General features: G+C 32.2%; 1 protein-coding gene across 1 annotated transcript in view; it reads left to right on the forward strand.

Moving 5' to 3' along the window:
* LOC139516898 (muscarinic acetylcholine receptor M1-like) overlaps window positions 1–25,652 on the forward strand; it is a 46,257-nt gene that overhangs the window by 15,428 nt on the left and 5,177 nt on the right. The window contains exon 3 of the mRNA XM_071307320.1: window positions 12,581–14,669. Within this exon, the coding sequence (XP_071163421.1) occupies window positions 12,866–14,669 (1,804 nt within the window). The 5' untranslated portion in view covers window positions 12,581–12,865. The remainder of the gene's footprint in view (window positions 1–12,580; window positions 14,670–25,652) is intronic.

The following is a 25,652-nucleotide window of genomic DNA, read 5'->3' on the forward strand; positions in this document are numbered from 1 at the left end:
CTGTGCCAAATGATGTGAACATTAAAAGTTTTCTATGGTAGAAACCCAATAGGTTTTCTTGGCAGAGGGTTGCTTTGTATTTAAGGCCTATATCATCATTTAAATCATAATCTATAAAGTTTACAAAGCGATCATTGAAAGACGGTCATTTGAACCTTGCCTGTAAGCTTATGCTTTTGATCAAAGAGAGGACACTGTGAATTACCATTCATTGAAGTCATGAAATCTGCATATGTTCTATATACCCTGCTGAAGCACTTAGTCCCACTCTGATTATTTTGTCTTCACGCATGTACTTTATTCTAATGATCGCCGTTTCTATTAAAGTCGTTAGACTGTTATTACATTTATATTCTTATCTAGTTTCTGGCATTCTCAATGCATTTATCAATCATCTTATTCGCTGTTGTTTTACATCAACATCAGTTATATTGTAATGATTGGGATTTAGTCAAAATAAAATAAAATCTTTTCAGATGTACCATATTTTGCATCGGTTTCAGTCATACTGATATTATAAAACATATTTTTTTGTTAAGAAGATTGCAAATTCGTGATATGTATCAAAGGATTCAGATAACTGTGAACTAAGACTGGAGTTTGCTTAGTCTTCTCGAACCTCGAGTTAATCCAATTGATAAGATATTCTGCCTTAACTTCCTGATAACGTAAAAAGTTCTCACGTGAAAACGACCTTAACCTAATAAATATTGCTCCATATACTCTTTTTTTCTCATTTGGTTGACCAAAAACAGCTGCGGAATGTATTATGACAAAAAATCCATCTTTAATTACGGTTCCAATAAAAGTGCAATTGCTGATAGGCTTCCAAGAGAGACGACGCAAAAACACAATCTCACAGAAACTAATTATTTTCAAAGAATATGTTAATTTAAATTAAATTAGATTGTCTTGTCTTTTCTTCCAGCTGATGTTTGGTTAATATCACAATAAAATTGAAGAAAATCTATAGGGGAGTAAGATCAAACAAGTAAAGAAGCAATATAATTATAAGCCTATTAAAATCATACGTGTGTCAGTTAAGTTATTTCCCCCTCACACAAGACAGCGTTTAACTTCGGCAACTTCGCGTTATTTCTACCTATGAAGAATACTTTTTGATAGTATCATTTTAAAAGCAGCTGCGAATAAACAGGACTAAGCTTCAAAAAGAATACTGTCTTTGGGTTTTATTCATAATAGCCAATACTCTGAACGTTTCTCATGATAAACGTTTGAGTAGGTTTTATTTCGTATGCTACTTTGTGTATAAATAGCCTGTGATATTCAATACGTCTTGCGTTCTACCAGTTCATTTGATGATCTTTCAATTCTGTGAGCGTCTGAACAGGCAAATTTTGATATTGATAAGAGGGATATGGGTTTGGGTCCCCGACCAGATCTATCCAAAAACCATAAAGCTTGTAGCTGTTTCTTCTGAGCTAATAATCCGACATGAAGGAGTAAAAGCTAAATAATGTATCAAGGTCGTCTTTTTCTGCAGACTGTTGTTTTGTGATGGTCTAGTTAACCAAGCAGGGGTTATTTTCATATTGATTTACAGCAGAATGCATTGAGTGCGTAGGTAAAGGTATAATCTTTGGTTAGCTTGCTTGTTAGCTGAACTGTGAAGTCAATATGAATTAATTATACTATCCCCTCTTTCGGAGAAATTTAGTCTTACAGACAGATAGATTGATTATCTTTCGGACTAGTCTACTCTCAAAGGAGGATCGTTTGTCTTTTTATTGATGCACGATTCAGTGATGTTGTTGTAAGCAACGTTCTTAATGGAAAGTTTACAATGGGAAAAATTAAATTCTCTGTTCGGTCCATTTTCCATTGAACCAATGCAATTGCTAGTTGGAAGTCAAAGAAGGAAGCAGACTGCTATATTTGTTGTTTCCCTTTCTTAAAAATCTATGGTATAAAATCAACATATTATTATTACACGCATACTATGATGACTAATCTAATCTTTTTCTGGAATCTTTTTTGTTGATCTACCTTTAGAAAAATCGTGCAAAGAGATACTCAACCTGTCGATCTTTGCAATTCGTAACTGGACAGTTGAGCAAATTCAAATTAATTATGAGTGGTGCTGAATCTGTTGACACATTATATCTGTTTCCATAGAAGAAGATATAATCTTACCTTTTTCAGTTGAAACCAAGTTTATGTTGACACGATTTTTCTGTCTACTGTCTAATGAAAACAGCATATTATTCTGTCCGATATATGAGATACTTATTATATCTTCCTGCTTGATCTTACTCAATAATTGTTGATGTTTACTTTGTTGATGTATCGTATTATAGACCAGAGCAGTAACTTCCTATCTAGTCTTTCTCTATTCTTGTAAAGAATGTATTACAGGAAAGCCTGACACTATTGGATTAGTTGACACCAATACATGGAAATTACCCGCTATGTGAGCTGTAGATGCAATGAGAAGCTTATCTATTTAGTTTCATTTCTTAGTCACTGGAAATTTTTTACTATGTTGTTTTATGACAAACAAAACTCAGATTTGTCACCATTGGAAAATCAACTGAGATGGTTGACAATTACATCGTTTGTATCAATATTTTTATCTATTAGGTTGAGGGCGTTCGACCAAAATCAAATGCTTGGTTTTATCGCGAGGAACACCATGCATACTAAAAAAAACTCTTAATTCTTTATCACAAAAACACACATAAAATGCAACAATTAAAGAGAAAAGCAGCTTTTTTTCTTTTTATTGTAGCTGAAACATATGTTTAAATAAGACATGAGTTAATTGTCTGCTCGATGTCATCAGAAGACATTCGAATAACTTCTGATCACATGCTTGAATACAAATACAATAATATGCTGTCAGATTGCTCCGACTAGAATCAGAAGGTTTACAAAGCGTGAGATATAGGATTGGTGGTATAAATTGTTTAAATATTCTACAGGCTGTTGTTCTTAGCCTTTCTAACATTAACAACTGTTCGTTAAACAGTACTAATTTAACTCTCCTCTCTATAATATCGGATTTGTTAAATTAATGTACAGAGTGTTATAAACCAGAAAATATTGAATAAGGCTGAAGGATTTAAAAGTATTTCTGATTCCGAATACCCGTTATCTTTTTCAGGAATAAAGATTAAGGCCACTAGTTTTTGTTGGTTACTGTTAAGTTCGTATTTGAGATAAACTACTGCGTATTCCAATAAGGTCACATACGAAAATATCTCATTATCAGTTATGAATTGCAGCTAATGGCAAAACTTCATCAAGTTCAAACAAAGGTATTAAATCACATAAAAAGTATTGTCTCATCTTACTTTTACTTTTTCAATGTTGAAAATGACCGATTTTTCATTTTATGCCTTTGCTATACGATTTTTTTTTCGGGGGAAATCTTCAAATCAAAATATATGAAAAACGACTTTACCGTTAATAATTTCCTTTCTTTGTAAGTAAGTTATTTTAGCTACTGCTATTTTGCGATGTATTCATTTCGAGTGAGTTATTTTATGCACCACTTTAAAGAAGATTTAATGTCAAGTAGCACACCCTTTCTTTCATGTACGTCGATTGATTTACAGTTTATAGTTTATTGGGACTATATTTGCTTCAGTATATTTTTGTCTTTCACCATTTATATTTATCCCGAAATATTTTAGAGCTATATACAACTTCCTGGAGAGTGTGCATAGTTTATTAAAGGTATGATCAATTCTGATCAGGCTGAACGATGATTTTCACATTTCTTCGGAATAAAACTGCAGCGCTAGCCAGTCCATTTTTGAAAAATGTATTCAATATATCTTTTGGTATTTCACTTAAAAAAATAAAAAGCAGGATAGTAATCTTCTCAAACCCTATTTTTCCACTACCGCATGCAAACATAAATAAATATATGAAGATGTGGTATACGTGCCTATGAGACAACTCTCCATCCAAGTCACAATTTGTAAAAGTAAAACATTATAGGTCAAAGTCCGGCTTGTAACACGGAGCATTGGCTCACAACGACCAGCAAGTTATAAAGGGCCATAAAAATGACAAGAATGTTCGGTAATAGCGTAGTGATTTTTCCATCTTTAGAAGAAGTAAGTTTTTGTGGCAGATATTACGGGGCGCCGAATGGGACTCTTGTGGTTTTGTACTCAAAATTCAATTTTGTACGGACAAAAGTGACTTTTGTTCAACAAAAATAAGTTCAGTTTAACAAAATTTGTATCATACTACAAATTTAAAATTTTGTCATACAAAATTATCTATCAGCGGACAAAAGTCACTTTTGTCATGACAAAATTCATTTTTGTTACACAGACTTGAATTTTGTTACCTAATTTGAAAATTGGGCGACAAAAGTCAATTTTGTATTCAAATTAGTTTAGTTTGGTTTCTGTGAACTAATTTGCATACAAAATCGACTTTTGTTACACAAAATTGACAAAAATGAATTTTGTCTCAACAAAATTGACAAAATTGACTTTTGTCTCAACAAAATTGACAAAATTGACTTTTGTCTCAACAAAATTGACAAAATTGAATTTTGTCTCAACAAAATTGACAAAATTGACTTTTGTCTCAACAAAATTGACAAAATTGACTTTTGTCTCAACAAAATTGACAAAATTGACTTTTGTCTCAACAAAATTGACAAAATTGAATTTTGTCTCAACAAAATTGATTTTTGTCTCACGAAAGTCAATTTTGTCTCACGAAAGTCAATTTTGTCTCATAAAAGTCAATTTTGTTGTTACAAAATTGAATTTTGTCGTCACAAAAATGAATTTTGTCGTCACAAAATTGACTTTTGTCTCAACAAAATTGACAAAATTGACTTTTGTCTCAACAAAATTAACAAAATTGACTTTTGTCTCAACAAAATTAACAAAATTGACTTTTGTCTCAACAAAATTGATTTTTGTCTCAACAAAATTGACAGAATTGACTTTTGTCTCAACAAAATTGACAAAATTGAATTTTGTCTCACAAAAATCAATTTTGTCTCACAAAAGTCAATTTTGTCTCACAAAAGTCAATTTTGTCTCACAAAAGTTAATTTTGTCTCACAAAAGTAAATTTTGTCTCACAAAATTGAATCTTACCTCACACAATTGACTTTTGTGATTTAATTTCCATATCAGGTAACAAAAGTCAATTTTGTATGCAAATATGTTTATATTTGCATACCTTTTAGACAAAATTGACTTTTGTCATGACAAATATGAATTTTGTCTACAAAAATGAATTTTGTCATGACAAAAATTAATTTTGTCTACACAAATGAATTTTGTCATCACAAAATTGAGGTTCTCACAAAACAAGTCTGTAGCACATAGTTTTGTAAGACAAAAATGATTTTGTTATGACAGAATTGAATTTTGTACAAAACCACAAGAGTCCCATTCGGCGCCCCGTAGATATTTGGTAGTCTATATTTTTATTCATCAACTTACGATTAAGAAATTTATTGTAGTTTTGAACAGTATGTAAATTGATCTATGCTTATACATGTGTTTCGTTGTTGGTTATTCGTCTCAATGACAATAAGTACACGTATCGGAATGCTTGCGTTATGCTCTCATTGTTCATTAATATTTAAGAGTAAATATGCTCATTAAGAAATTTTTAAATGAGGAATCAATTCTACGGAAATATTGTTAATAATATATTACTTGACTAGTTAATTGATCTGATAAGAATTATTTGATCGAAGAATGAATTTGTGACAGGAAAGTATAATTCATGAGATCATGCAACTTTAATGAACTCCCGGAAAGAAATTTAATGAACTCCCGGAAAGAACTTCAATGCACTGAATAATAACTGGCCTTTGAAAATTAAGATGCTTAAAATCTAAATACACATATAATAAGGAAATATTCTTGCCCTTGTTCATAAGGATGCCCATTAGCCCTTTTTATTACAGAAATGTTAATGAAATCGATGATTGTTTTGAAATAAATACAAAATAATACATTCCTATTATAATACTGCATATATTTATTTTCTATAATACATAGTGCAAAATACCAATATAAGGTTAAATCGATAATTCCACACCAGTTTTTACAATACTGTCCATATAGAGCAGATAAGACGGAAGGGAGACAAGAAAATGTATGCGGCAACAAATGAACAACTTGATTATCAAATGTTATTTCACGTTCGGTTAAGATGGCTCGGCCCTATTTGAAGTTTCTGTCAGAAGCGTCGTATTTTTTGTTATTTCAAATTTTAAAGAGAGTGAGTCAAATTGGTCGAAAACAAATGGGGGTCCCGGACCATTTAAGCTCGGAATATTGCTTATAAACTGGTATGTAAAATGGACTCTAAATTTTATTTCATTTGTTTTATATGGGCATATGAAGCAAAGGCTGTTTAAGAAAAAAGTCCTGAAAATTAGTTGGTTGTAACAAAAAAAAATGCCGTTTCAAACACACGCACCCTTTAAAGTATTATTCCCGTTCCATTGCTCATAAAACAAAGCAAAATCACATGTTGCGGGGTCAGAGAGAAAGTAATTTGCCTTACTATGAACTATGTTTTCAACAGAACTCCCGATTATGCTATGTTTCCTGAGGAATTTGTAATGTTTTCCGAGGAATTTGTAAAATATTTTTGCAAAATTGTTTATTTTGAAATGGTAAAAAAATTAATGATATTTAAAACTTGTTCGTATCCAAATCAAATATTCTTCTTCTTCTTCCGTTAAGGAGTTGACCTCATATTTGAGTGATTTACTAACTCCGCTCGGTAAAACAGGAGGCTTCTCCATTGATTAAAAGTAAATATTAACAAGATAATTAAAACTATATACACTGTACAATTTGGCAGGCTGATGTCTAGTTAGGCTGCATCTGGGTCCAGGGCACACTGGATAATCTGGCCCTGAACTCCTCGAGTGTTGGTGCAGCTGCTACTGTGTCTGTCAGAAGGTTCCAGTCTCTTATAGAGCGTGGGAAGAAGGAGTTGTTGTATACTTCCTTAGTAGCTCTTATCTGTCTAAGTCTGTGGCCACCCCTTGTTCTGTTGTCCCCAGATGTGTAGTAGATAGCTGGTTGTATCTCCACTAGTTTGTTTTGTATCTTGTAGCATAGGACGAGTCGTTGTTTAATTCGTCTATACTGTAGTGGATCCCACTGGAGTTGGTCTAATAGTCCAGTGACGCATCCTGGGGAAGTGTCTGTGTACTGGTTGTAAACAAATCGTGCTGCTTTACGCTGTACCCTGTCGATGTCTTTGATCAAGGTGGAGATTGATATATATTGTTAGAGATTGATATATATTTAAAAGTACATCAATATACTTAATAATGTTAACACGTTGTAGATATTATGAGTAACTGTTATTAGATCACGAATTCGATATTTCGATCGATCTTTGGCCTTTACACGAATCTGTGCAGACAAAGAAGATTAAACAATTCGACATTTAGATGTGTATTAATTAAGATAAGCTACATTACCTTGAGAATAAAGACGATGTCTGTTAATGAACCTAACACGAATTGAAGGGTTCACTTGAGCAATATAATGATAGTTTGGGTTTTCTGCGAAAAGACGAAGACGTTTTTATCGGCTACATTAGAGTAGAACGAGTAACGCGTTAGTTCTCTCGATTGTTTATTATCTTTGTTACCTTGGAAAAAGTTCTCTTCGCATTTGACCCGTTTCATATTGTATATTTATGATTTGATATTTTTTTCTTCACCTTTATATATGGAACATGATAGGATTAAGTTATCCGACCATAATGAAGTTTGGTGGTTTTTGTTTCACGATCTTATCGTAAATCATTGCCAATGTTTAGAATAAGTAATAAGATCCCAAAGGGGACAATATAAATCACAAGTTACAGATAAACAAACAAAACAACGGACAGATTGAAAAATTACAAAAAGACACAAAGTAAAGACTGAGGAACACGAGACCCGCCAACAATTGAAACTGAACTCTGCAGTTGCTAAGGAAGAATAAGCATATTCTGCCCCACTAGCGGCACCCGTCGTGTTGATAATACAAACAAGAACTTTGGATATAAGTCGCATTTGGTGATGTCATAATCAAGGAAAAGGTTGAATTGTGGTGCAAAAATTGGAACATATTCATGGTCTTCTGTGACATCTATACTATAACTGTCAACCAAGTCATGATGGTGTCCTTTAAAATTACGAAGAAATGTCTCCAACTTAACCAATTGGAATCCTTAATTCAATTGTTTCATTGTAGTCAGCGTCCCGCTTAAATGAAATTATTACAGGAAATGCAAGCTCCGGAATATCTACTTGCAGGTATACACTCCTCGTCTTTGGTTTAGTGAACAGTAGTCTCATTGTCAATGACGGCTCTGCTGGACTGTAACATACACTATCATTGCCCTCTAAACAGTTATTTCAATGAATGTATACATAATATGAAGCTGAATGAGTATAGGAACATATTCTCCTATAATCAAAAGAATATACACAACGATGATGTTAATTGCTATTGTAGTGTTCATTGTTTACACTATCGGATGATGCTATCATAGAAAAATATTGATGTCTACAACAGGGAATATTTAGTTGTCTTATCAATGCTCAGATGTTACAGACAAGCGAATTAATTTGTGAGCTTTTGAACAGATTGCGTAAACTTTTGCTTAAAATAATCTTTTATAAAAAAAAAAAAAGTATGCAAAGTGTTTAAAAACTTGTCACACTACTTTAGATTGTCTTAACCCAGGCATAAATAACTTTAGCCGTATTTGGCACCACTTTTTGGAATATTGGGTCGTCAATGCTATTCACAACTTTGTACTTGTTTTGCTTTATAACTATTTTTATCCGAGCGTCACTGATGAGTCTAGTTTAGACGAAACGCGCGTCTGGCGTGTTAAATTATAAGCCTGGTACCTTTGATAACTGTTAAATGTTAAGGCACGCGTGGCAAGCTGTAGTCGTTCGAGCAGCGAAAGTCTCTTTATTTTAAGACTTAAGCTGTCGTAAAGCTGTTCATATTTTGACGAATTTTACAAAATCCACCAAAGATTTTTCTTTAGTGATAACGTTCTTTTATTTAGTTACCACAACGAATGGAAATAGGCTTTGATTGGTAGTTGGGTCACTGGCAATCATACCACATCTACATAGTGTTTATATTGTGTATATTGTAATGGTACTGACTACTAAATCTCTTTGGCAACACGAAGTCTAACTACAACGAAGATAACGATTATGTAAATGCATTGACATAAAGAGTAGATATATGTTTTTGAAGGTCAATTGAGTTCCATTTCTGATTCCACTACAGATAAGATTTTCAAGATCATTGTTTGTAAAGTACTTTTTGCGTCTCTGTATTCTAAAGCTAATTAGAACGAAAGTTCTTTCCTCTAATTGTTCGTGAAGAGGTAGTTGTCAAGATGTTGATACATCAGGATGATTGAAAAAATTTCTGATTCGTTTATTTTTTTTCGATGATAGCATCTGAATTAATGGGTTTTGAATTAGTTAGTTCCAATTGTCTGCGAGTTAATAATACAGTGCACTAGAATTTACGATTAGCTCTCAAGAATTCTTTAGTGCTGTTGATTTCTAGCTCTTGGTACCATCTGCCAATTGACATTTCTAGGAAATAACTAGTTCTTGTGAATTATCTTCTCATCTTGTCTTTACTGGTATTAAAATTATACTTTTGATGTTTACAATACTTGGTATTAGCCATATCTAATGCTATATAGTTACTATTGATAGTTACGTAAGATAAATTGTCCTTGCATTGATTGACTTTAGATGCTCGTAATTACATGAGTGATATGGCATGTTAAATAGTATTAAGTTTTGTCAATGAATTAAAACGTCTATTTTATAGTCGTTGTGATTTAAAGCAAAACGTGTGCCATGCTTAGTTATTGAAAGATGTAAGCTTTTACACGATATATTTTTGAAAATAGATGTGTACTGTGTTTTTATGCATAAAAATCCTACACCCGTCTTTTTAAATCTTCAGTTCAAATACGACAGTTTGACTTCCTTGTAGCTTCGACAATTGCTTTTAAATATTTATATTATTCATAAATCGTACTGATTGATTTATCTTAAGTTTCTTTAAAGTGCAGTGACATATATTTCGTGCATAATCAAGACAAGAAACTTTAAGACCAAACAATGAGTTGATCCGAATATGTTAACTGTCACAGTGATAGTCCCTGGTGAACATGAATCTGGATAAGTCGACGGACTTAATTTAAACTATGTGTGAAATGTCTCCTCAATCTATACACCGTTGAATTGACAGCAATTTATGAAAATGAACTTAATTTGTACCTTTTTAGTTATTGCAATCTAACTTTTGTAAAATTGATGTATTAAGCTAGTGGTATTTCTTTTTTTAACAATAGTCAGATAACATTCCAAACACATTGACTAACTCAGTATCACTCATCACAACGATTAAACTTTTAAATTGTTCCCAGTTCCTTACATTTTTTTTTCAACCCCAAAATGCTATCTGTAAATTCCTATCTATGTTATTTACATTAAGAAATTCTTCTTCATATATCAAAAATAATCTAATGATTTGGATGAAATGAAATTCATGTCATTATTTGAGTATTAAAAACAAAAACAAAAAGTTTTCCAATTTACGACCGATTTTTGGTGGAACACGATATCTTTACCCAAAATTATAAATGTATATCTCTCAACAACACCTTCGCAAAAGAGTTTAATAAGAACGTTGTACAGGTGTTATTTTAATTGCTATACCTTCTGTAAGGATATTTTTTTCATATAGTTTTGATGCATCATGTGCCTTGAATTTAACGCCACATTCATACTCTGGGATGACTACATATGTGTTTCTACATCCCACACAGTTGTACTACATCTTCCCTGGTTCTCAGACCTGAATTTACTTCAGAGTTAGTCAAGGGTGTCATAATTTATATTTAAGAAACCAATGATGTGTAAGTCTCTTATATTTTATGATAAATTTTGTTATTAAGGATGATGTGAATACGAACTCTCCACTCACTCAATGGATACTGTTGTACCTTTCTTTATGCTTATAAAATTAAACAAAACTACAATTTCATATGAACAAGTGTTCTTTTAGTATTGCACTCACTCAATGGATACTTTTGTACCGTTTTCTTTATGTATGTCAAATTAAACAAAACTAATGTCATATGATAGTGCTCGTTTAGTATTGCTATTTATGATGGTAAATTGTTGTCAAAGAGCTGAATGGCATTTGTTGCAATCGTTTATAAGACTGAATTGAGATTGTTTTGATGATCAGATCTTTTTCTTAGTGATTCTTAGTATAAAATGTATTTAATATTCATTGAAATGGGTATATCAGGTTTAAATATTCTCCGAGTATAACTATAAGGTTGTTCTAGTCCATGTCATTGTAAATTCTAAAGTATGGCGCCATAGACAAAGCTGGCATTGCCGACGGCTAAATAAGGCTGTTTTATATGTATATATGAATTATAGTCATTTCAAAAGTTAAGATTCTGATATGTCTATAAGATACGATCAATCGTTTTACCAAATATTTGTAGAAATGATTTTATCTGAATATTGTTTTGGTCCTGTGTATCAGAAAAAGCTTTGGGGAATATATGATTGGTCAAATCCATTAGATCTTTCAGTAAATGTTTTTAATGCGTTATTGGAGCAAATTGCTATACTAAGCAGTTTTTTCTAAAACTGTTACCATTCAAAACGTCAGATCAATGTCAGTTAAGCAGTATAGTTTTCAATTTGATAGACCATTATTAGAAATAAAAGACAATTTATCAAGCTTTAATTACCTGCACGAAATGTCAGATTATTCTTAGTACCAACCTGTTTTCATTTATCGGATATACGTGACTTTCTTTTCTATGGTAATATTTGTTCTGTTTTCATTCGAGATTTAATAGCATCTTTCTATTATTCCTAAAACTTGGATGTTCTTCGTATTTGAACGGTCAGCTACATCTGAATTTCTTTTGCTTTTGACGAGTGCTAATTGGGTTACTAATTTTTCTTTCAAAGACTTTGTAACATCTTTCTTTTAAGATAGAAAATCAAATTCATGGGACGATTTGAGCTTGTTGGGAAATGTAAGTAAAAGTTTTGATAACACAATCTTTTGAAACAAATATATATTGTCATGGACAATTTGATACTGGGTAAACTTTGGATGTGGTGGATTTCAGTCAATTGTTATGTCATTTATCAATTGAAATTCTGTTTTCAAGCTATAATAATTCATACTAATACTTTCTATGCTGGGTACAAATGTATAAACAGTTCAGTAGATGACATAATTCTATTGGTTTAGAAAGAAAAAAATAAGGAAGCATTTAGTTAAAAAGTATGTGCAGTATTACATCAACAATAACAGAATGCAATTGAGAAATTAAAATAACGTGCAGCGGTTGTTATGATTTCAATTAATTTCTAAGAAACATTTCTGCCAAACCAATCATAAAATTTGTATTTGTTGAGTTTGTTATCTTGACTTGATGTTATTCCTAACGTCAAATCTTGGAATGATATTACCTGATATTGCAGTCATTATTGATCACTAATCATTTGATTTTTTACTTCTAGGTTTGAAGTCCACAACTTGAATCTGTTTAACAAACTTTAATTAGAAGGATGAAAATAAGCCCTGGAGAATTACACTTTATGATGCATGGATTCAATCATGACAAAAATTCTTTTGAATTTTATATGGATTAATAGGAAGCAAACTATTTTTTAATGTGACATTTTCATTCACTACATCCAAAGTCACTTGTCGGTAAGTTGAAAATCGCCGTTGAAATAAAGGTCAAGTCCACAATCTCTGTTAAATAGTAAAAAGTTTAACAAAGTCATGGGAAGTTGTGTATCATGGGTGTAGATAATGTCACCACGGAGAAATGGAACACAAGTAAAACCTTTGCATCTGTTATTCCAACTTTAGATGATTCAAACATCGATAATTTTTCTCAGTTTTCAAGCAATTCGTTCTTAGCATTCACAGAATTTTCAACCGCCAACATTTTAAATGTTACAAGCAACTTTTCAGAGGGATTTAATAACAGCCATGTTGAAAAGTCATTACTAGAAATTATTTCTGTGTCGATTGTTGTTGCTATATTGTCTGCGTTGACTATAGGTGGCAATTTGTTAGTAATAATTGCATTTAGGATTGACAAGCAGCTTCAAACTATCACAAATTATTTCTTACTAAGTTTGGCTGTGGCTGATATGGCGATTGGCGTCATCTCAATGCCACTGTATACTGTTTACCTGTTAATGGGGCATTGGCCGCTGGGTACTTTACTATGTGACATGTGGCTTTCATTGGATTACGTTATGAGCAACGCTTCCGCTGCTAATCTCTTAGTTATAAGTTTTGACCGATACTTATCTGTTACACGTCCACTAACGTATAGAGCAAACCGAACAGGACGAAAAGCTGTTCTAATGATTGTACTTGTGTGGGTTATTTCTACTCTCCTTTGGACACCGTGGATATTTGCTTGGCCACATATCGAAGGAGAACGGACAGTACCAGATGATGACTGTTACATACAATTTTTATACACAAATGCTTTTGTAACTATTGGAACACATATCATTGCTTTTTGGTTACCCGTCATCATAATGACAACTTTATATTTAAAAATATATAGAGAAACAAAAAAGAGACAAAAACGCATGCCAATGCTTCAAGCTTACAAAAGTTTCAAAGAGAAGAAACTTGCATGTTCAATTGAGGAGGATATAGCTTATCACCCGAAATATCGTGAATCTGATGGAGATATAGAAGGACTGTATATTCCTGAAATGGAATTACCGCCGGAGGATAGATCATGTTGGCAAAGAATGATTTGTTGTAAAATAGATAGGGATTACGAAATTGAAGAATCAAGTTCAAGTGAACCACTTTCTCCGGTCGCTAATTCTTTTCCAGATTCCAGTCAGCAATCTTTCAAAAGCTATCGTTCCGGTTCTTATAAATTTAGACACATATCCCGATATAGTTTTGGACGATATTCTAAGCGTAGCGATTCTTCCAATCTAGTAATTCCTTTAATGGCAGCCGAAACGGCAAAAACACTAGTGTCACCAGATTCAACTGGTACAATTCAAGAAGAAAATTCTTCGCCGTGTATAGAAAAGGCTTTGAAAAAAGTTGCTAAAGACGAAGCTAATACTTTATATACAATTGTGATCGACATTCCAAAAAGCAAAAATGGAAATTCCGAAGTTCATCCAACAATACGGATGATCGACGACAACGAAGAAATTAGCGATGAAAAAATAGTTCCAGCAAGTCCTGTTACAAGTAAAGCCAATGGAACACATAATGGAATTAACTTCGAAGAATCTTCATTTAGCGAAAACAGTGACCGTAAGTTTAAGAGATCTGCTTTAACACAAATTGTTGGTACTCCCGCTCTTGGGCGGCGCACACGTTCCAATGACGCAAACAAAAATGCACAAAATGTTAAAATAGCTACACATGCAGCATATAAACTAGAAAAGTCAAAACGGAAACGTTCAGAGAAAAAGCAGGACCAAAAAGCAGCCAAGACTCTAAGTGCAATTTTGCTGGCGTTCGTAGTAACTTGGCTACCTTATCAAATTGCCACAATCATCGAAAGTTTTTGCAGTGGATGTGTTCCGGGACTATTTTACCAATTTTGTAAGTAATTTAAAGATGAATATTTTTTTTTTCAATCTAAATTAGGTGATCATATATGTGGTAAGCTTATAAATAGTTCTCATCCGGTATCACATCGTAAAGTTTCATCTGAAACTTACATATCAGTTTATGATGAAAAAGTTACAAATATCAAGCAGAAATGGATCAAAAAACCTAATAGTTCATATTAGGTAAACATACATTATATATTCTTACGCCCTTAATGAGTGTTTTATTGGTGGGCGTGATTGCGGTTGTAGTTTGTACTCTGCACATCTGTCGTTGATAGTCCATGCACCAAGAATTTTACAAATGTAGAAAATGGTGAATTGAACCTGTTTTTACAATTGTGAAATTTTATTATGATATTTTTGTTCAAAGTTTGATAATCTATATCAGATGAAATAATTCAGATGTTAAAAAGACTGTCTTTTGAACATCTGAATGATTTCATCTAGCATAGATTATCATACTAGTTTCAATCCACCATTTTCTACATTTGTAAAATTCTTGGTTTCAAAAGTTCATTTGAAAATGCCTGTACCAAATCAGGAATATGACAGTTGTTGTCCATTCGTTTGGTTTGTTTTATCATTTGATATTGCCATTTGATTAGAGACTTTCCGTTTTGAGTTTTCCTCGGAGTTCAGTATTGTGATTTTACTTTTTTGATCAATTTTAAACACTGTAAAATATCCAATTTGGTCATTACATAGCATGAGACGCTTTTCTTGTTGACGTACCCGGTCTCGCTACTTTTGGATTGCATGCGATTTTCTCAGATTCTGTTTGTTACGTTGATTTGTTTTGTCTTGATCGATTTACGAGATTTCATCATATGTAAACTAGCGTCGTGTAGAAAAGTCTTAGTTTTTCAAAAATTAAAAGTTTTGTTTACACTTAATTAATAATTATGACCATATCAATGATAATTTATGTCAACACAGTGCTGATTACTGAGATTGTGATACCCTCGGAAATTAATGCCTCCACTAGCAGTGACATCGACGCAGTGGTTGTAAATTAACTCATCATAGATACCAGGGTTGAAATTTTGTTTTGCGCCAGACGCGCGTTTCGTCTAAAAAAGCCATTAGTGACGCTCATATCAAACAAAGTGCAAAAGGTCAAATAAAATAGGAAGTTCAAGCGCATTGAGGACCAAAAATTCCTCAAAGTTTTGCCAAATACAGCTAAAGCAATCTATTCCTGAGGAAGAAAAGCCTAAGTATTTCAAAGATTTTAAGTTTGGTAAACAGTTAATTTATAATAATGACCATAAGTGAAAATGGTACTATATCTATCATTCGCATGCATATTGAATGTGCAGGTAAATAACCCGTTTGATGATTTATTATTATTTCTTCTTTCAATTGTCATAGAAATTAGTTGAATGGCAAGCCACGATGACAAACAATCTTTGCAGAATATCTTGGAAAAAAAACATATATCACATCGCCCATACTTTTCATACAATGTATTCATATTCGAAATATATTGTCTAAATCGACAACGAGACCCACAGCCTTTTAGTTCTTGTTTATTAAAGTCTTATCTGCTGCTTAAAACTTTCTGGGTTTTTTTCCTTGTTTTCCCACGTTTGTTTCTTTTTAATCTTATAATTTTTTTATTTTTTTTGGTAATTTCTTTTGATTTTAGATAATCCACTATGTTATCAAACAAATATTTTTTGCAACCACAAGTTTAAGAAATACTGCAAATAAATTTTAGTTGGAAAAAATATTAAAGGATATTGCGGGAAATTGCTTGTTATCAAATAGAATCAACTCATTTATTCAGCGCGTTGGTTTAATTGCAATATTTTTTCATTAGTATCTGTAAAAAGTGATGAAAACGTCGTTTATTACGTCAATGACGTGCACCAAGGTCCAGTTAATCATTTTATCCAATTGACTATGTCCTACCATATCAATAGGATTGTTAAGCGAATAATTACATGATGGGAAATGACAAATTCATTCATCATCTAAGTGACTATGAAGTGCAGCGGAAAATTAAACTGAAACAATGATTAATACAAAATTCTATATTCACATAATTATTATTAGTTTTGTTTATTTGTCTTATATTAGAAATACCAGGAGTCGATTTCACAAAAAAAAACTTACGACTAAGATTGATCGTAAGTCATGAACAATTCAGTATACTTAAGATGAAACTTAGTCGTAAGTTTTTTTTTAAATCGACTCCAGATTTTTGTGCCATTCATAATCTATCATTTATTGTCGAAATGCGCATCTGGTGCAAGAAAATTGGTACCGTTAATTTTATGCTTCTCCTGCAGTACATCTAATATACATTTTATGTTTAACTTCTTTTTTAGAGATCATTAAACTTGCTTATATATAGCAACATTTATTACAAAACCCTAAGTGCTTACGTCTTTTTGTTCATTGTAAGTTGCGCCCAGAGACATGTAAATGAATTTTGACTCATTACCCGAGTTTTAATAATTGATTTCCATTTGTTTCTGAATCTTTTTTTTATCGTATCCCTTTCATTCAGCTTTGATAATGAAACTCTACTCCATAAAAATCGGTTTATATTTGATAAGAGAAAATGATTTAGAAAAGATGTACAATTTAATAATATAATGCTATAATTGTATGATTTAATAGCAAACTAGTACACGTATGACGTATTTTTACAGTTATAATTAATAGAACGCTGGCCTCTTGGTTAAATGACAGAATACGGAAGGAAAAAAAATATGTGTAAACCTAGTTGTAGGATTTCTATATATATATGTCGTGTACAAGTTGCGATTTTGTACAGGTTATAACATGTACAAAAATATTGTACATGTTATAACTTGTATAATGCAAAAATACAAGTTATAACATGTACAAAAGTACCTCATACATGTTATAACCTGTACAAAATATTGCTTAAAAATGGTTTTAACTTGTACAAAATTTAAAATAAATCTTAATGAAGTAAAATATACATTTAAATTCACCAATGCATAAAGAACAACAATAAATAGGCCAGAACGTGTCTTTTTCTGTAGAGGAAAATGCTCACAAAGTTTCAGAAATATATGTTTCATGACTTATGTTGGCTAAATGTGTTTTCATGTAATTGTATGTTTTATGCAGTCCATCATGTCATAAATAAGTGTGAAACTGTTTACTAAAAGCTTGCATTCCTCAATGACAATTACATTAGATACTAGTAACTAAATTCTTCAAAAAAAATTAAGAACGATTCCTAATAATTTTGGGAAATACTCCTCCCTCTTGTATTATAGCATGCATAGACTAAAACAATATCTTATATGCTTACTCTGTAAAAGCAAGAGAGAGCTGAAATAGTTTTCATTGGACCATGCTTCATTATCAATATCTTTTGATCTACTCTTCAACATTTTTGGCCTTCAGCATGACTTATGTAAATTTATAACTCAATTTTTGTTTATAAACTATAAGATCATTGAATGAGGCGAATGTCGTTTTGATGTTTTAAATGTATCCTCTACTTTGAAAATATGTATTTGTGGCCTTTGGATGTTGTCTGCTCCATGGGCGGGTTGTTGTCTTTTAGACACATACCCCATTTCAATTCCCAATTTTATTTGTAGACACATCTATCCTGGCTATCCTCTTATGTCTTTAGTGTCAACTAGAAAGAAAGTAGTTTACTATTGCTTTTAAAGTGGACACTCACAATTATAATTCATCAAATAAAGATATGTCCATAGATAGTCATTTAAGAGGATCATAAGACATGTCCTAAGATATATATCTTATGACAGGTCTTAGGAATGCTTTGTAATACCGACCCCTGGACATTTACTGTATCAAAAAAGGACAAAACACACTAACATGAAGGCATAATACAAAAGTTATGAAAATGTTATTGAGGTCAATATCATCTGCATGTTGCGATAATAGAAAAATATCCTTATTTTTCGATTTTGTACAAGTTAAAACCATTTTTAAGCAATATTTTGTACAGGTTATAACATGTATGAGGTACTTTTGTACATGTTATAACTTGTATTTTTGCATTATACAAGTTATAACATGTACAATATTTTTGTACATGTTATAACCTGTACAAAATCGCAACTTGTACACGACATATATACCAATCACCCAAGAGTTGATTCCCTTACCTATAATTCATGTAAAAACAAGGATCAAACTACAGAAACGCCGTATCAGTGAATATGAATATCACTGTTAATGAGGTTAAATATAATAGTATGTTACCAATAGACATCATAAAGCAGGTACAAATGTGTGGGGGAAAGAAAAACACACAGAAGACAGTTATATCCACAGAAAGGATAAGTTTAAAAGTAATTTCTAATCTTTAATCTCACTTAATATGTAAATAAACACCAGTATGTGCTAATGAATAAACTTATCAAAGATACGAGGATTGAAATTGTTTATTTGCTGTACTACACCAATAGTTATTAAATGTGTTCGTTTATTTTACTTATGATTTATGTTATGACGTTTCGTCCCCGAGGGTATCACCAGCCCAGTAGTCAACACTTCGGTGTTGACATGAATATCAATAATGTGGTCATTTTTATAAATTTCCTGTTAACAAAACTTTTAATTTTTCGAAAAACTAAGGAATTTCTTATCCCAGGCATAGATTACCTTAGCCGTATTTGGCACAACTTTTTTGAAATTTTGGATTCTTAATGCTCTTCAACTTTGTACATGTTTGGCTTTATAAATATTTTGATATGAGCGTCACTGATGAGTCTTATGAAGACGAAACGCGCGTATGGCGTACTAAATTATAATCCTGGTACTTTTGATAACTATTTACTCCTCTGATTGAGATCAAAAGCGGTTAAGATCTCGCGAGTTATAGACTTTGTCAATGGTTTATTTTCTCATTTCATTATTTTTTTTATTTTTTTTTTGTTTTATTAGTTGTTTTTCTTTTTTTTTTTTTGTCTGTTTTTTTTTTTTTGGTTTTTTTTTCTTTATTTTTTTTCTTTATTTTTTTTTCGTTTTTTTGTTGTTTTTTTTTAATTAAATAATAAAGTATTGATGGACGATCTTTACTTCTTCCGTTAAATTTAATTACAATGTTTTTATGTTTTTAGCTTAACATATTGTATTTATGTTTTGTTTTGTAAGACACTATGATGTCACTTGAATTTTTGTATCGTGAGGTTGTTATAAAGTAAAATTTAAAAAAAAACCACTGAAACGGAAAGTCCCCTATCAAATGGCAAAATCAAAAGCTCAAACAAATCAAACGAATGGACAACCACTGTCACATTCTTGATTAATTCCATTCCTATTATTTAATGCATACCTTACATCTCCATTAATTATAATAGCAAGTCAAAAGTTTGTTACCTTGAGACATCATCGCACTTTCCGTGACTTAGTACAGGTTGCTAACAACACGAATGTATGAATTCTGAACCTTTAAACTTGATACCAATGATGCTTAAAGACAAAATCGCATCGTTAAAACATAAAGAAAGTACCCCATGGCTGCTGTTTTCTCATTTATATATTACATTATAATTTCAAAGATGATGATAATAATTGCATGACCTCCAATAGAAATTAAATCAGATACTTCCAAATGATTGCAGACTGACAAGAGCACATTCATTTATACAACAACAATCATGCGATGTTTTTGTTCTCGTTTTTCGAAGGGCATACAAGAGCTGTAGATGCAACGTCCGTCATGCAATTTTTTATTCTCATTTTTAGTAAGGCCAAACAGGGACATTCTATACTAACTACTAGTATAGAAAGTCCCTGGGCAAAAGAGCTATAGACACAACAACCGTCATGCAATTTTTTTTCTCGAGTTTAGTACAAAATTGACGTCTAAGGAAACATCAATAATTTAGATAGATATAGTAAATGGTCAACTAGAGTATACATATTTTGTTCATAATTTAAACATGTTATTCGCAAGATACTGTTGTGGTTGTCGTTAGTTATTGTCTGTCGTAATTGCATTTCGTTAAATGGTATTATCTTGAATCCGGCCGCTAGTTTTCTTAATCTAATTGCTTTCCGTTTTCTTATCCACGAACCCGTTTAAAAGCTTTCTATGCACTATGGGTTATGCTCATCGTTCAAGTCCGTGTTGCGGAAATATGTGATTTATTCTTATATCATTTGTCCCCCAATTGCATTTATAAGAATACCACAACTCTTTTTTTTTAAATCTGATGACCACAGTTAAATTTTTACAGAACAATTCTAATAGAAAATGATTAACGCACGGTTACTGTACAAAAACAATGGATGAATTCCACTATTTCCTATCAAAGGAGATACATTACAGTATTAGCAGTTTAATTTAATATTATTTTCATTGCGACCTTTATTAAATACAAATACTTTAATGAGCTGCAAAATGTATCGTTCAACAATAAAATATCGTTCATTATTTCCTTTTCAGCTGCATAAATCTTTAGAGAATAGCTTTGATGCTCGTTTTGTGTGTATTGAAATTACCTAATACATCAATTGATTGTTTGTATGCCCAAAGGAACCAATTTGTCTTGTATGTTTATTGTTTTAGATTGATATGTCATGATTTTGTAAGGCTTATAATTACTCTACCACGCTGCATCGGAGTTAATTGAAAACAAAACCACCTTACACTATTTTTGTTCAGTAATGGGTGCATTTGAGTAAAGATGCAAACTTTGCATCAGAGTGGGAAATGCACTTTCTTTGTAATTTTTACCGCATATTTTCTAATGCATTCCCAGCCATTTTTCAAAATAAAGTGCTATCGGGGCTTACAAAACACCTATCCGACCTCCATGACAAATATGTTGTTGTCCCTGCAGATAAAGCCCCAAATAACATCGTTTTTGTGTGTAAAAGTCACTACATCAACTGCTTGTTAAACGAATTAGGTATTGACAATTCACTTGGTAACTCAACATATACCCTCACGAAACTTACCAAAGAGGAAATCCTGGATAATCATAGGTCTGTTCTATGTTCCTTTGGAATTTCAACCAAAGATGAAGAACTGGATTTTCCATCACTGTATTGGATACCTAAACTACATAAGTGTCCTTACAAACAACGGTATATTGCTGGGTCTTCCAAGTGCTCCACGAAACCTCTTTCTAAATTATTAACATCTATTTTATCAGCAATCGCTTCAAAGTTATTGTGAAACTGCCTATTCTAGAGGTGGCGTGAATCAGATGTGGATACTTAAAAATTCAAAAGATCTTTTTTAGAGTACATACAATCTAACTCTCTTTCATCTTGTAACAGTATTAAAACATTTGACTTTTCTACCCTGTACACAAGTATTCCACATTCCAAACTAAAAGACAAATTGAAAGAGTTGATATTACTTTGCTTCATAAAAAATAATGGCCAACGTAGATACAAGTATCTTGTCTTAGGGAGGGATAAATCCAACTTTGTAAAGAATCACTCTGATTCATACAAAAAATTCTCTGAAACTGATATTATCAAGATGCTTGATTTCTTGATTGACAACATATTTGTTACGTTCGGAGGACGTGTTTTTCAACAGACTGTCGGCATTCCAATGGGAACAAACTGTGCCCCTCTACTCGCCGACTTGTTTCTTTATTATTATGAGGCTGACTTCATGCAGGAACTTCTTAGGAAGAAAGATAAGAAGTTAGCAATATCCTTTAACTCTACTTTCCGCTATATAGATGATGTTCTTTCACTAAACAATTCAAAATTTGGTGACTATGTGGAACGCATCTATCCAATCGAACTAAAGATAAAGGATACTACAGATACAGTTAAGTCGGCTTCATATCTTGACTTACATCTAGAAATTGACAATGAGGGTCGGTTGAAAACAAAACTTTACGACAAAAGAGATGATTTCAGCTTTCCAATTGTGAACTTTCCATTTCTAAGTAGCAACATTCCAGCAGCACCTGCATACGGGGTATATATCTCCCAATTGATACGATATTCCCGTGCTTGCATTTCCTATCATGATTTTCTTGATAGAGGTTTGCTGCTCACAAGGAAGCTATTAAACCAAGAGTTCCAAATGGTGAAGTTGAAATCATCCCTTCGTAAATTTTACGGACGCCATCACGAGTTGGTTGACCGTTATGGAATAACCGTTTCACAAATGATATCGGATATGTTCCTTACGTCGTAACTACAATCCCCTTCCCTTTCATGAATATGACCTACCGAATTAGACTATTTACCGGATTTGTAATCACTTAAGCAACACGACGGGTGCCACATGTGGAGCAGGATCTGCTTACCCTTCCGGAGCACCTGAGATCACCCCTAGTTTTTGGTGGGGTTCGTGTTGTTTATTCTTTAGTTTTCTATGTTGTGTCGTGTGTACTATTGTTTTTCTGTTTGTCTTTTTTATTTTTAGCCATGGCGTTATCAGTTTGTTTTAGATTTATGAGTTTGACTGTCCCTTTGGTATCTTTCGTCCCTCTTTTATAGAGTCGGGATTTAAAACTCAACGTGCCAAAAGTATCGAAGTTGCAGATGTTATCACATAGTCTTTTTCTATGTATGCTGGCGGTTTTTTTTTGTAGCAGTTCAGTGTTTGTGCTTTTACGTTTTGTTTCCTCTCATAGTTAATGAGTGTTTCCTTCAGTTTTGGTTCGTGACCGGGATTTGCTGCAGATAAATCGATTTATGACTTTTGAATAGCGGTATACTATTGTTGCATTTATCAAGCTAGTTCAAACCCAACTACAACTCATAGATCGACCAAATAAATGTGAACCCTTTATCACATATTTGATTCTAAAGTATTTTGACCACACATTCATACAGGCTCACATGACAAGACACCACTTGAAAGTTGTCTAATGTTTGTTTTAATTTTTTTAATCAGTTGTGTTGCATGTCTGTGGTGTAGGTTTACAGTTTTGATAGCTCGATCGCTATAAAAGTTTAATTTACCAGTTACCAGTGTCGTGTGTACTATTGTTTTTCTGTTTGTCTTTTTTATTTTTAGCCATGGCGTTGTCAGTTTGTTTTAGATTTATGAGTTTGACTGTCCCTTTGGTATCTTTCGTCCCTCTTTTAAAACTCTAAAGACTCCCAATAAAACAAAAAATATAATAAAGTATAAGTTTTCAACAAATGAAAACCACACTTCATTTTGTTAGTCCTAAGCGCTTTCCGTATTTATTTTTATTAGTCGTGCTTAAACTGGAGCATTCAAAAGTCCAAGATGAATAACCTACATTGTAGTAAGTAAGGAAGAAATGGTTCGAGTCATATGACCAAATATGGACTTAAACTACTGGTCAACGTCGGCCGTGGTCAACTTTGAGTGAATTTTATAATTTAACAACGGATAATTTTCAAATAAACTTATAAAATCATATCAATACCGAAGTATTGAATTTTGAGCTGATGATACCCTCGGAGGCAAACAGTCCGACCGCAGTGGTATTGAACCAGAGTTAGTAAATAACAGTAACATTTTATAATTTGTTCGGAAGCACTTTTCTAGGTTAAGCTTCATAAGGAACGAAAATAGCCATATGATTCACAAAGAAAATGTTCCATTTATGCACACGGAAAATTGTTGAGCTCGTCTAATTGATTTTTTTCATTAGTTCAAGGACCGATGAATAATAGATCTCCTTCGGATTAACAACTTTGATGTTTATCTTTTCTGATGGCAAAATTGTATTATGTCGAAACTGTACTCAATATATGTACTAAAGAAATAGCTCAAAAGCATAAAACTTTCTCATTTGAAAATAAGCTTTACTTAGATATTCAAATATACCTTCTTTTTTTTTTTAAGAAATCAAAATACATATTGAGTGTAAATATAGATTATGGATGCAGTAACACATGAGTCTACAGAGTTATAATTTAACATTCATAGATAAAGGCAGATGTGGTGTGAGTGCCAATGAGACAACTCTCCATCCAAATAACAATTTAAAAAAGTAAACCATTATAGGTTAAAGTACGGCCTTCAACACGGAGCAGCATGTTTTGATTAAATTTTAGACAACGTGGTAAAATTATAATATATAAAGCATATACTTCAAAAAATTAAAAACATAAATATTGAAATAACTAAATATTTATTTTATATTTTAAGTCTATATTAGACAATAATTCTTATATGATTTGCATATCTGTAAATACTTGAATTGGATTGGTCAATAAGAAGTTTTCTCTTGGTTTTCACTTCGATAAACCATGTTTCCGAAACTACTTCCTTAATCTATTCATGCGCGATAAACATTCTTGCAGGATACTGAGATTATTAGTAAATTAAGATTAAAAAAGAAATGCATAACAGTTGTTTCTATTCTAATGCATATATAACAAAAAAGAAATAAAATAAATGCACTAAAGCTTCGAAAAATGTATAAAAATAAAGTTTAAATAAAATCCGCGAAATTTCATGAATAATTTGGCGAATTTACGTCATGACAAAACACGACGTCATAAATTTATAGGGAAAGATTATTTCGTTACGTGTACGCTTCAAAATCGGATATCATCTCATTAAAATGAAGTTTTGGAGGTAGGTGCAATTATATTGTAAGAGCCCCGGTGTAAACCGGGGCTCTTACTCACAAACTTAACATAAAAGTCCTCCGTCGGACGTTTTTTTCAGTTTGTGAGTTAATCGCCCCGGTTTACACATCAATAACCTCTAGAAAAATGTGTTTAATCCTATAATAAAATGTAAAACATATACGTTTAGTCATTATGCACTAAATTTGTGTCACGGAAATATCCAGGAATTGAGACTTGAGTACTAAAACTTTTCCTACAATGTACATCTTAAACGTGTTTTTTTGCATGTGCTTTATGTTTATCAAATTGTATAGTTACATGGAACTAATTTGTGCCATCTCTATATAAAAACAGATAAATAGAAAATTAATTCGATAAACTGAATCGGTAATATATTAACCTTTGAACATTAAGATAGGTTGATAAGAGTATTAGTTAATCGCTTTAAATCTATAGTGCACACTCCCAG

This window comes from Mytilus edulis, chromosome 3, assembly GCF_963676685.1.
Source record: "Mytilus edulis chromosome 3, xbMytEdul2.2, whole genome shotgun sequence".
Lineage (NCBI taxonomy): Eukaryota > Metazoa > Mollusca > Bivalvia > Mytilida > Mytilidae > Mytilus > Mytilus edulis.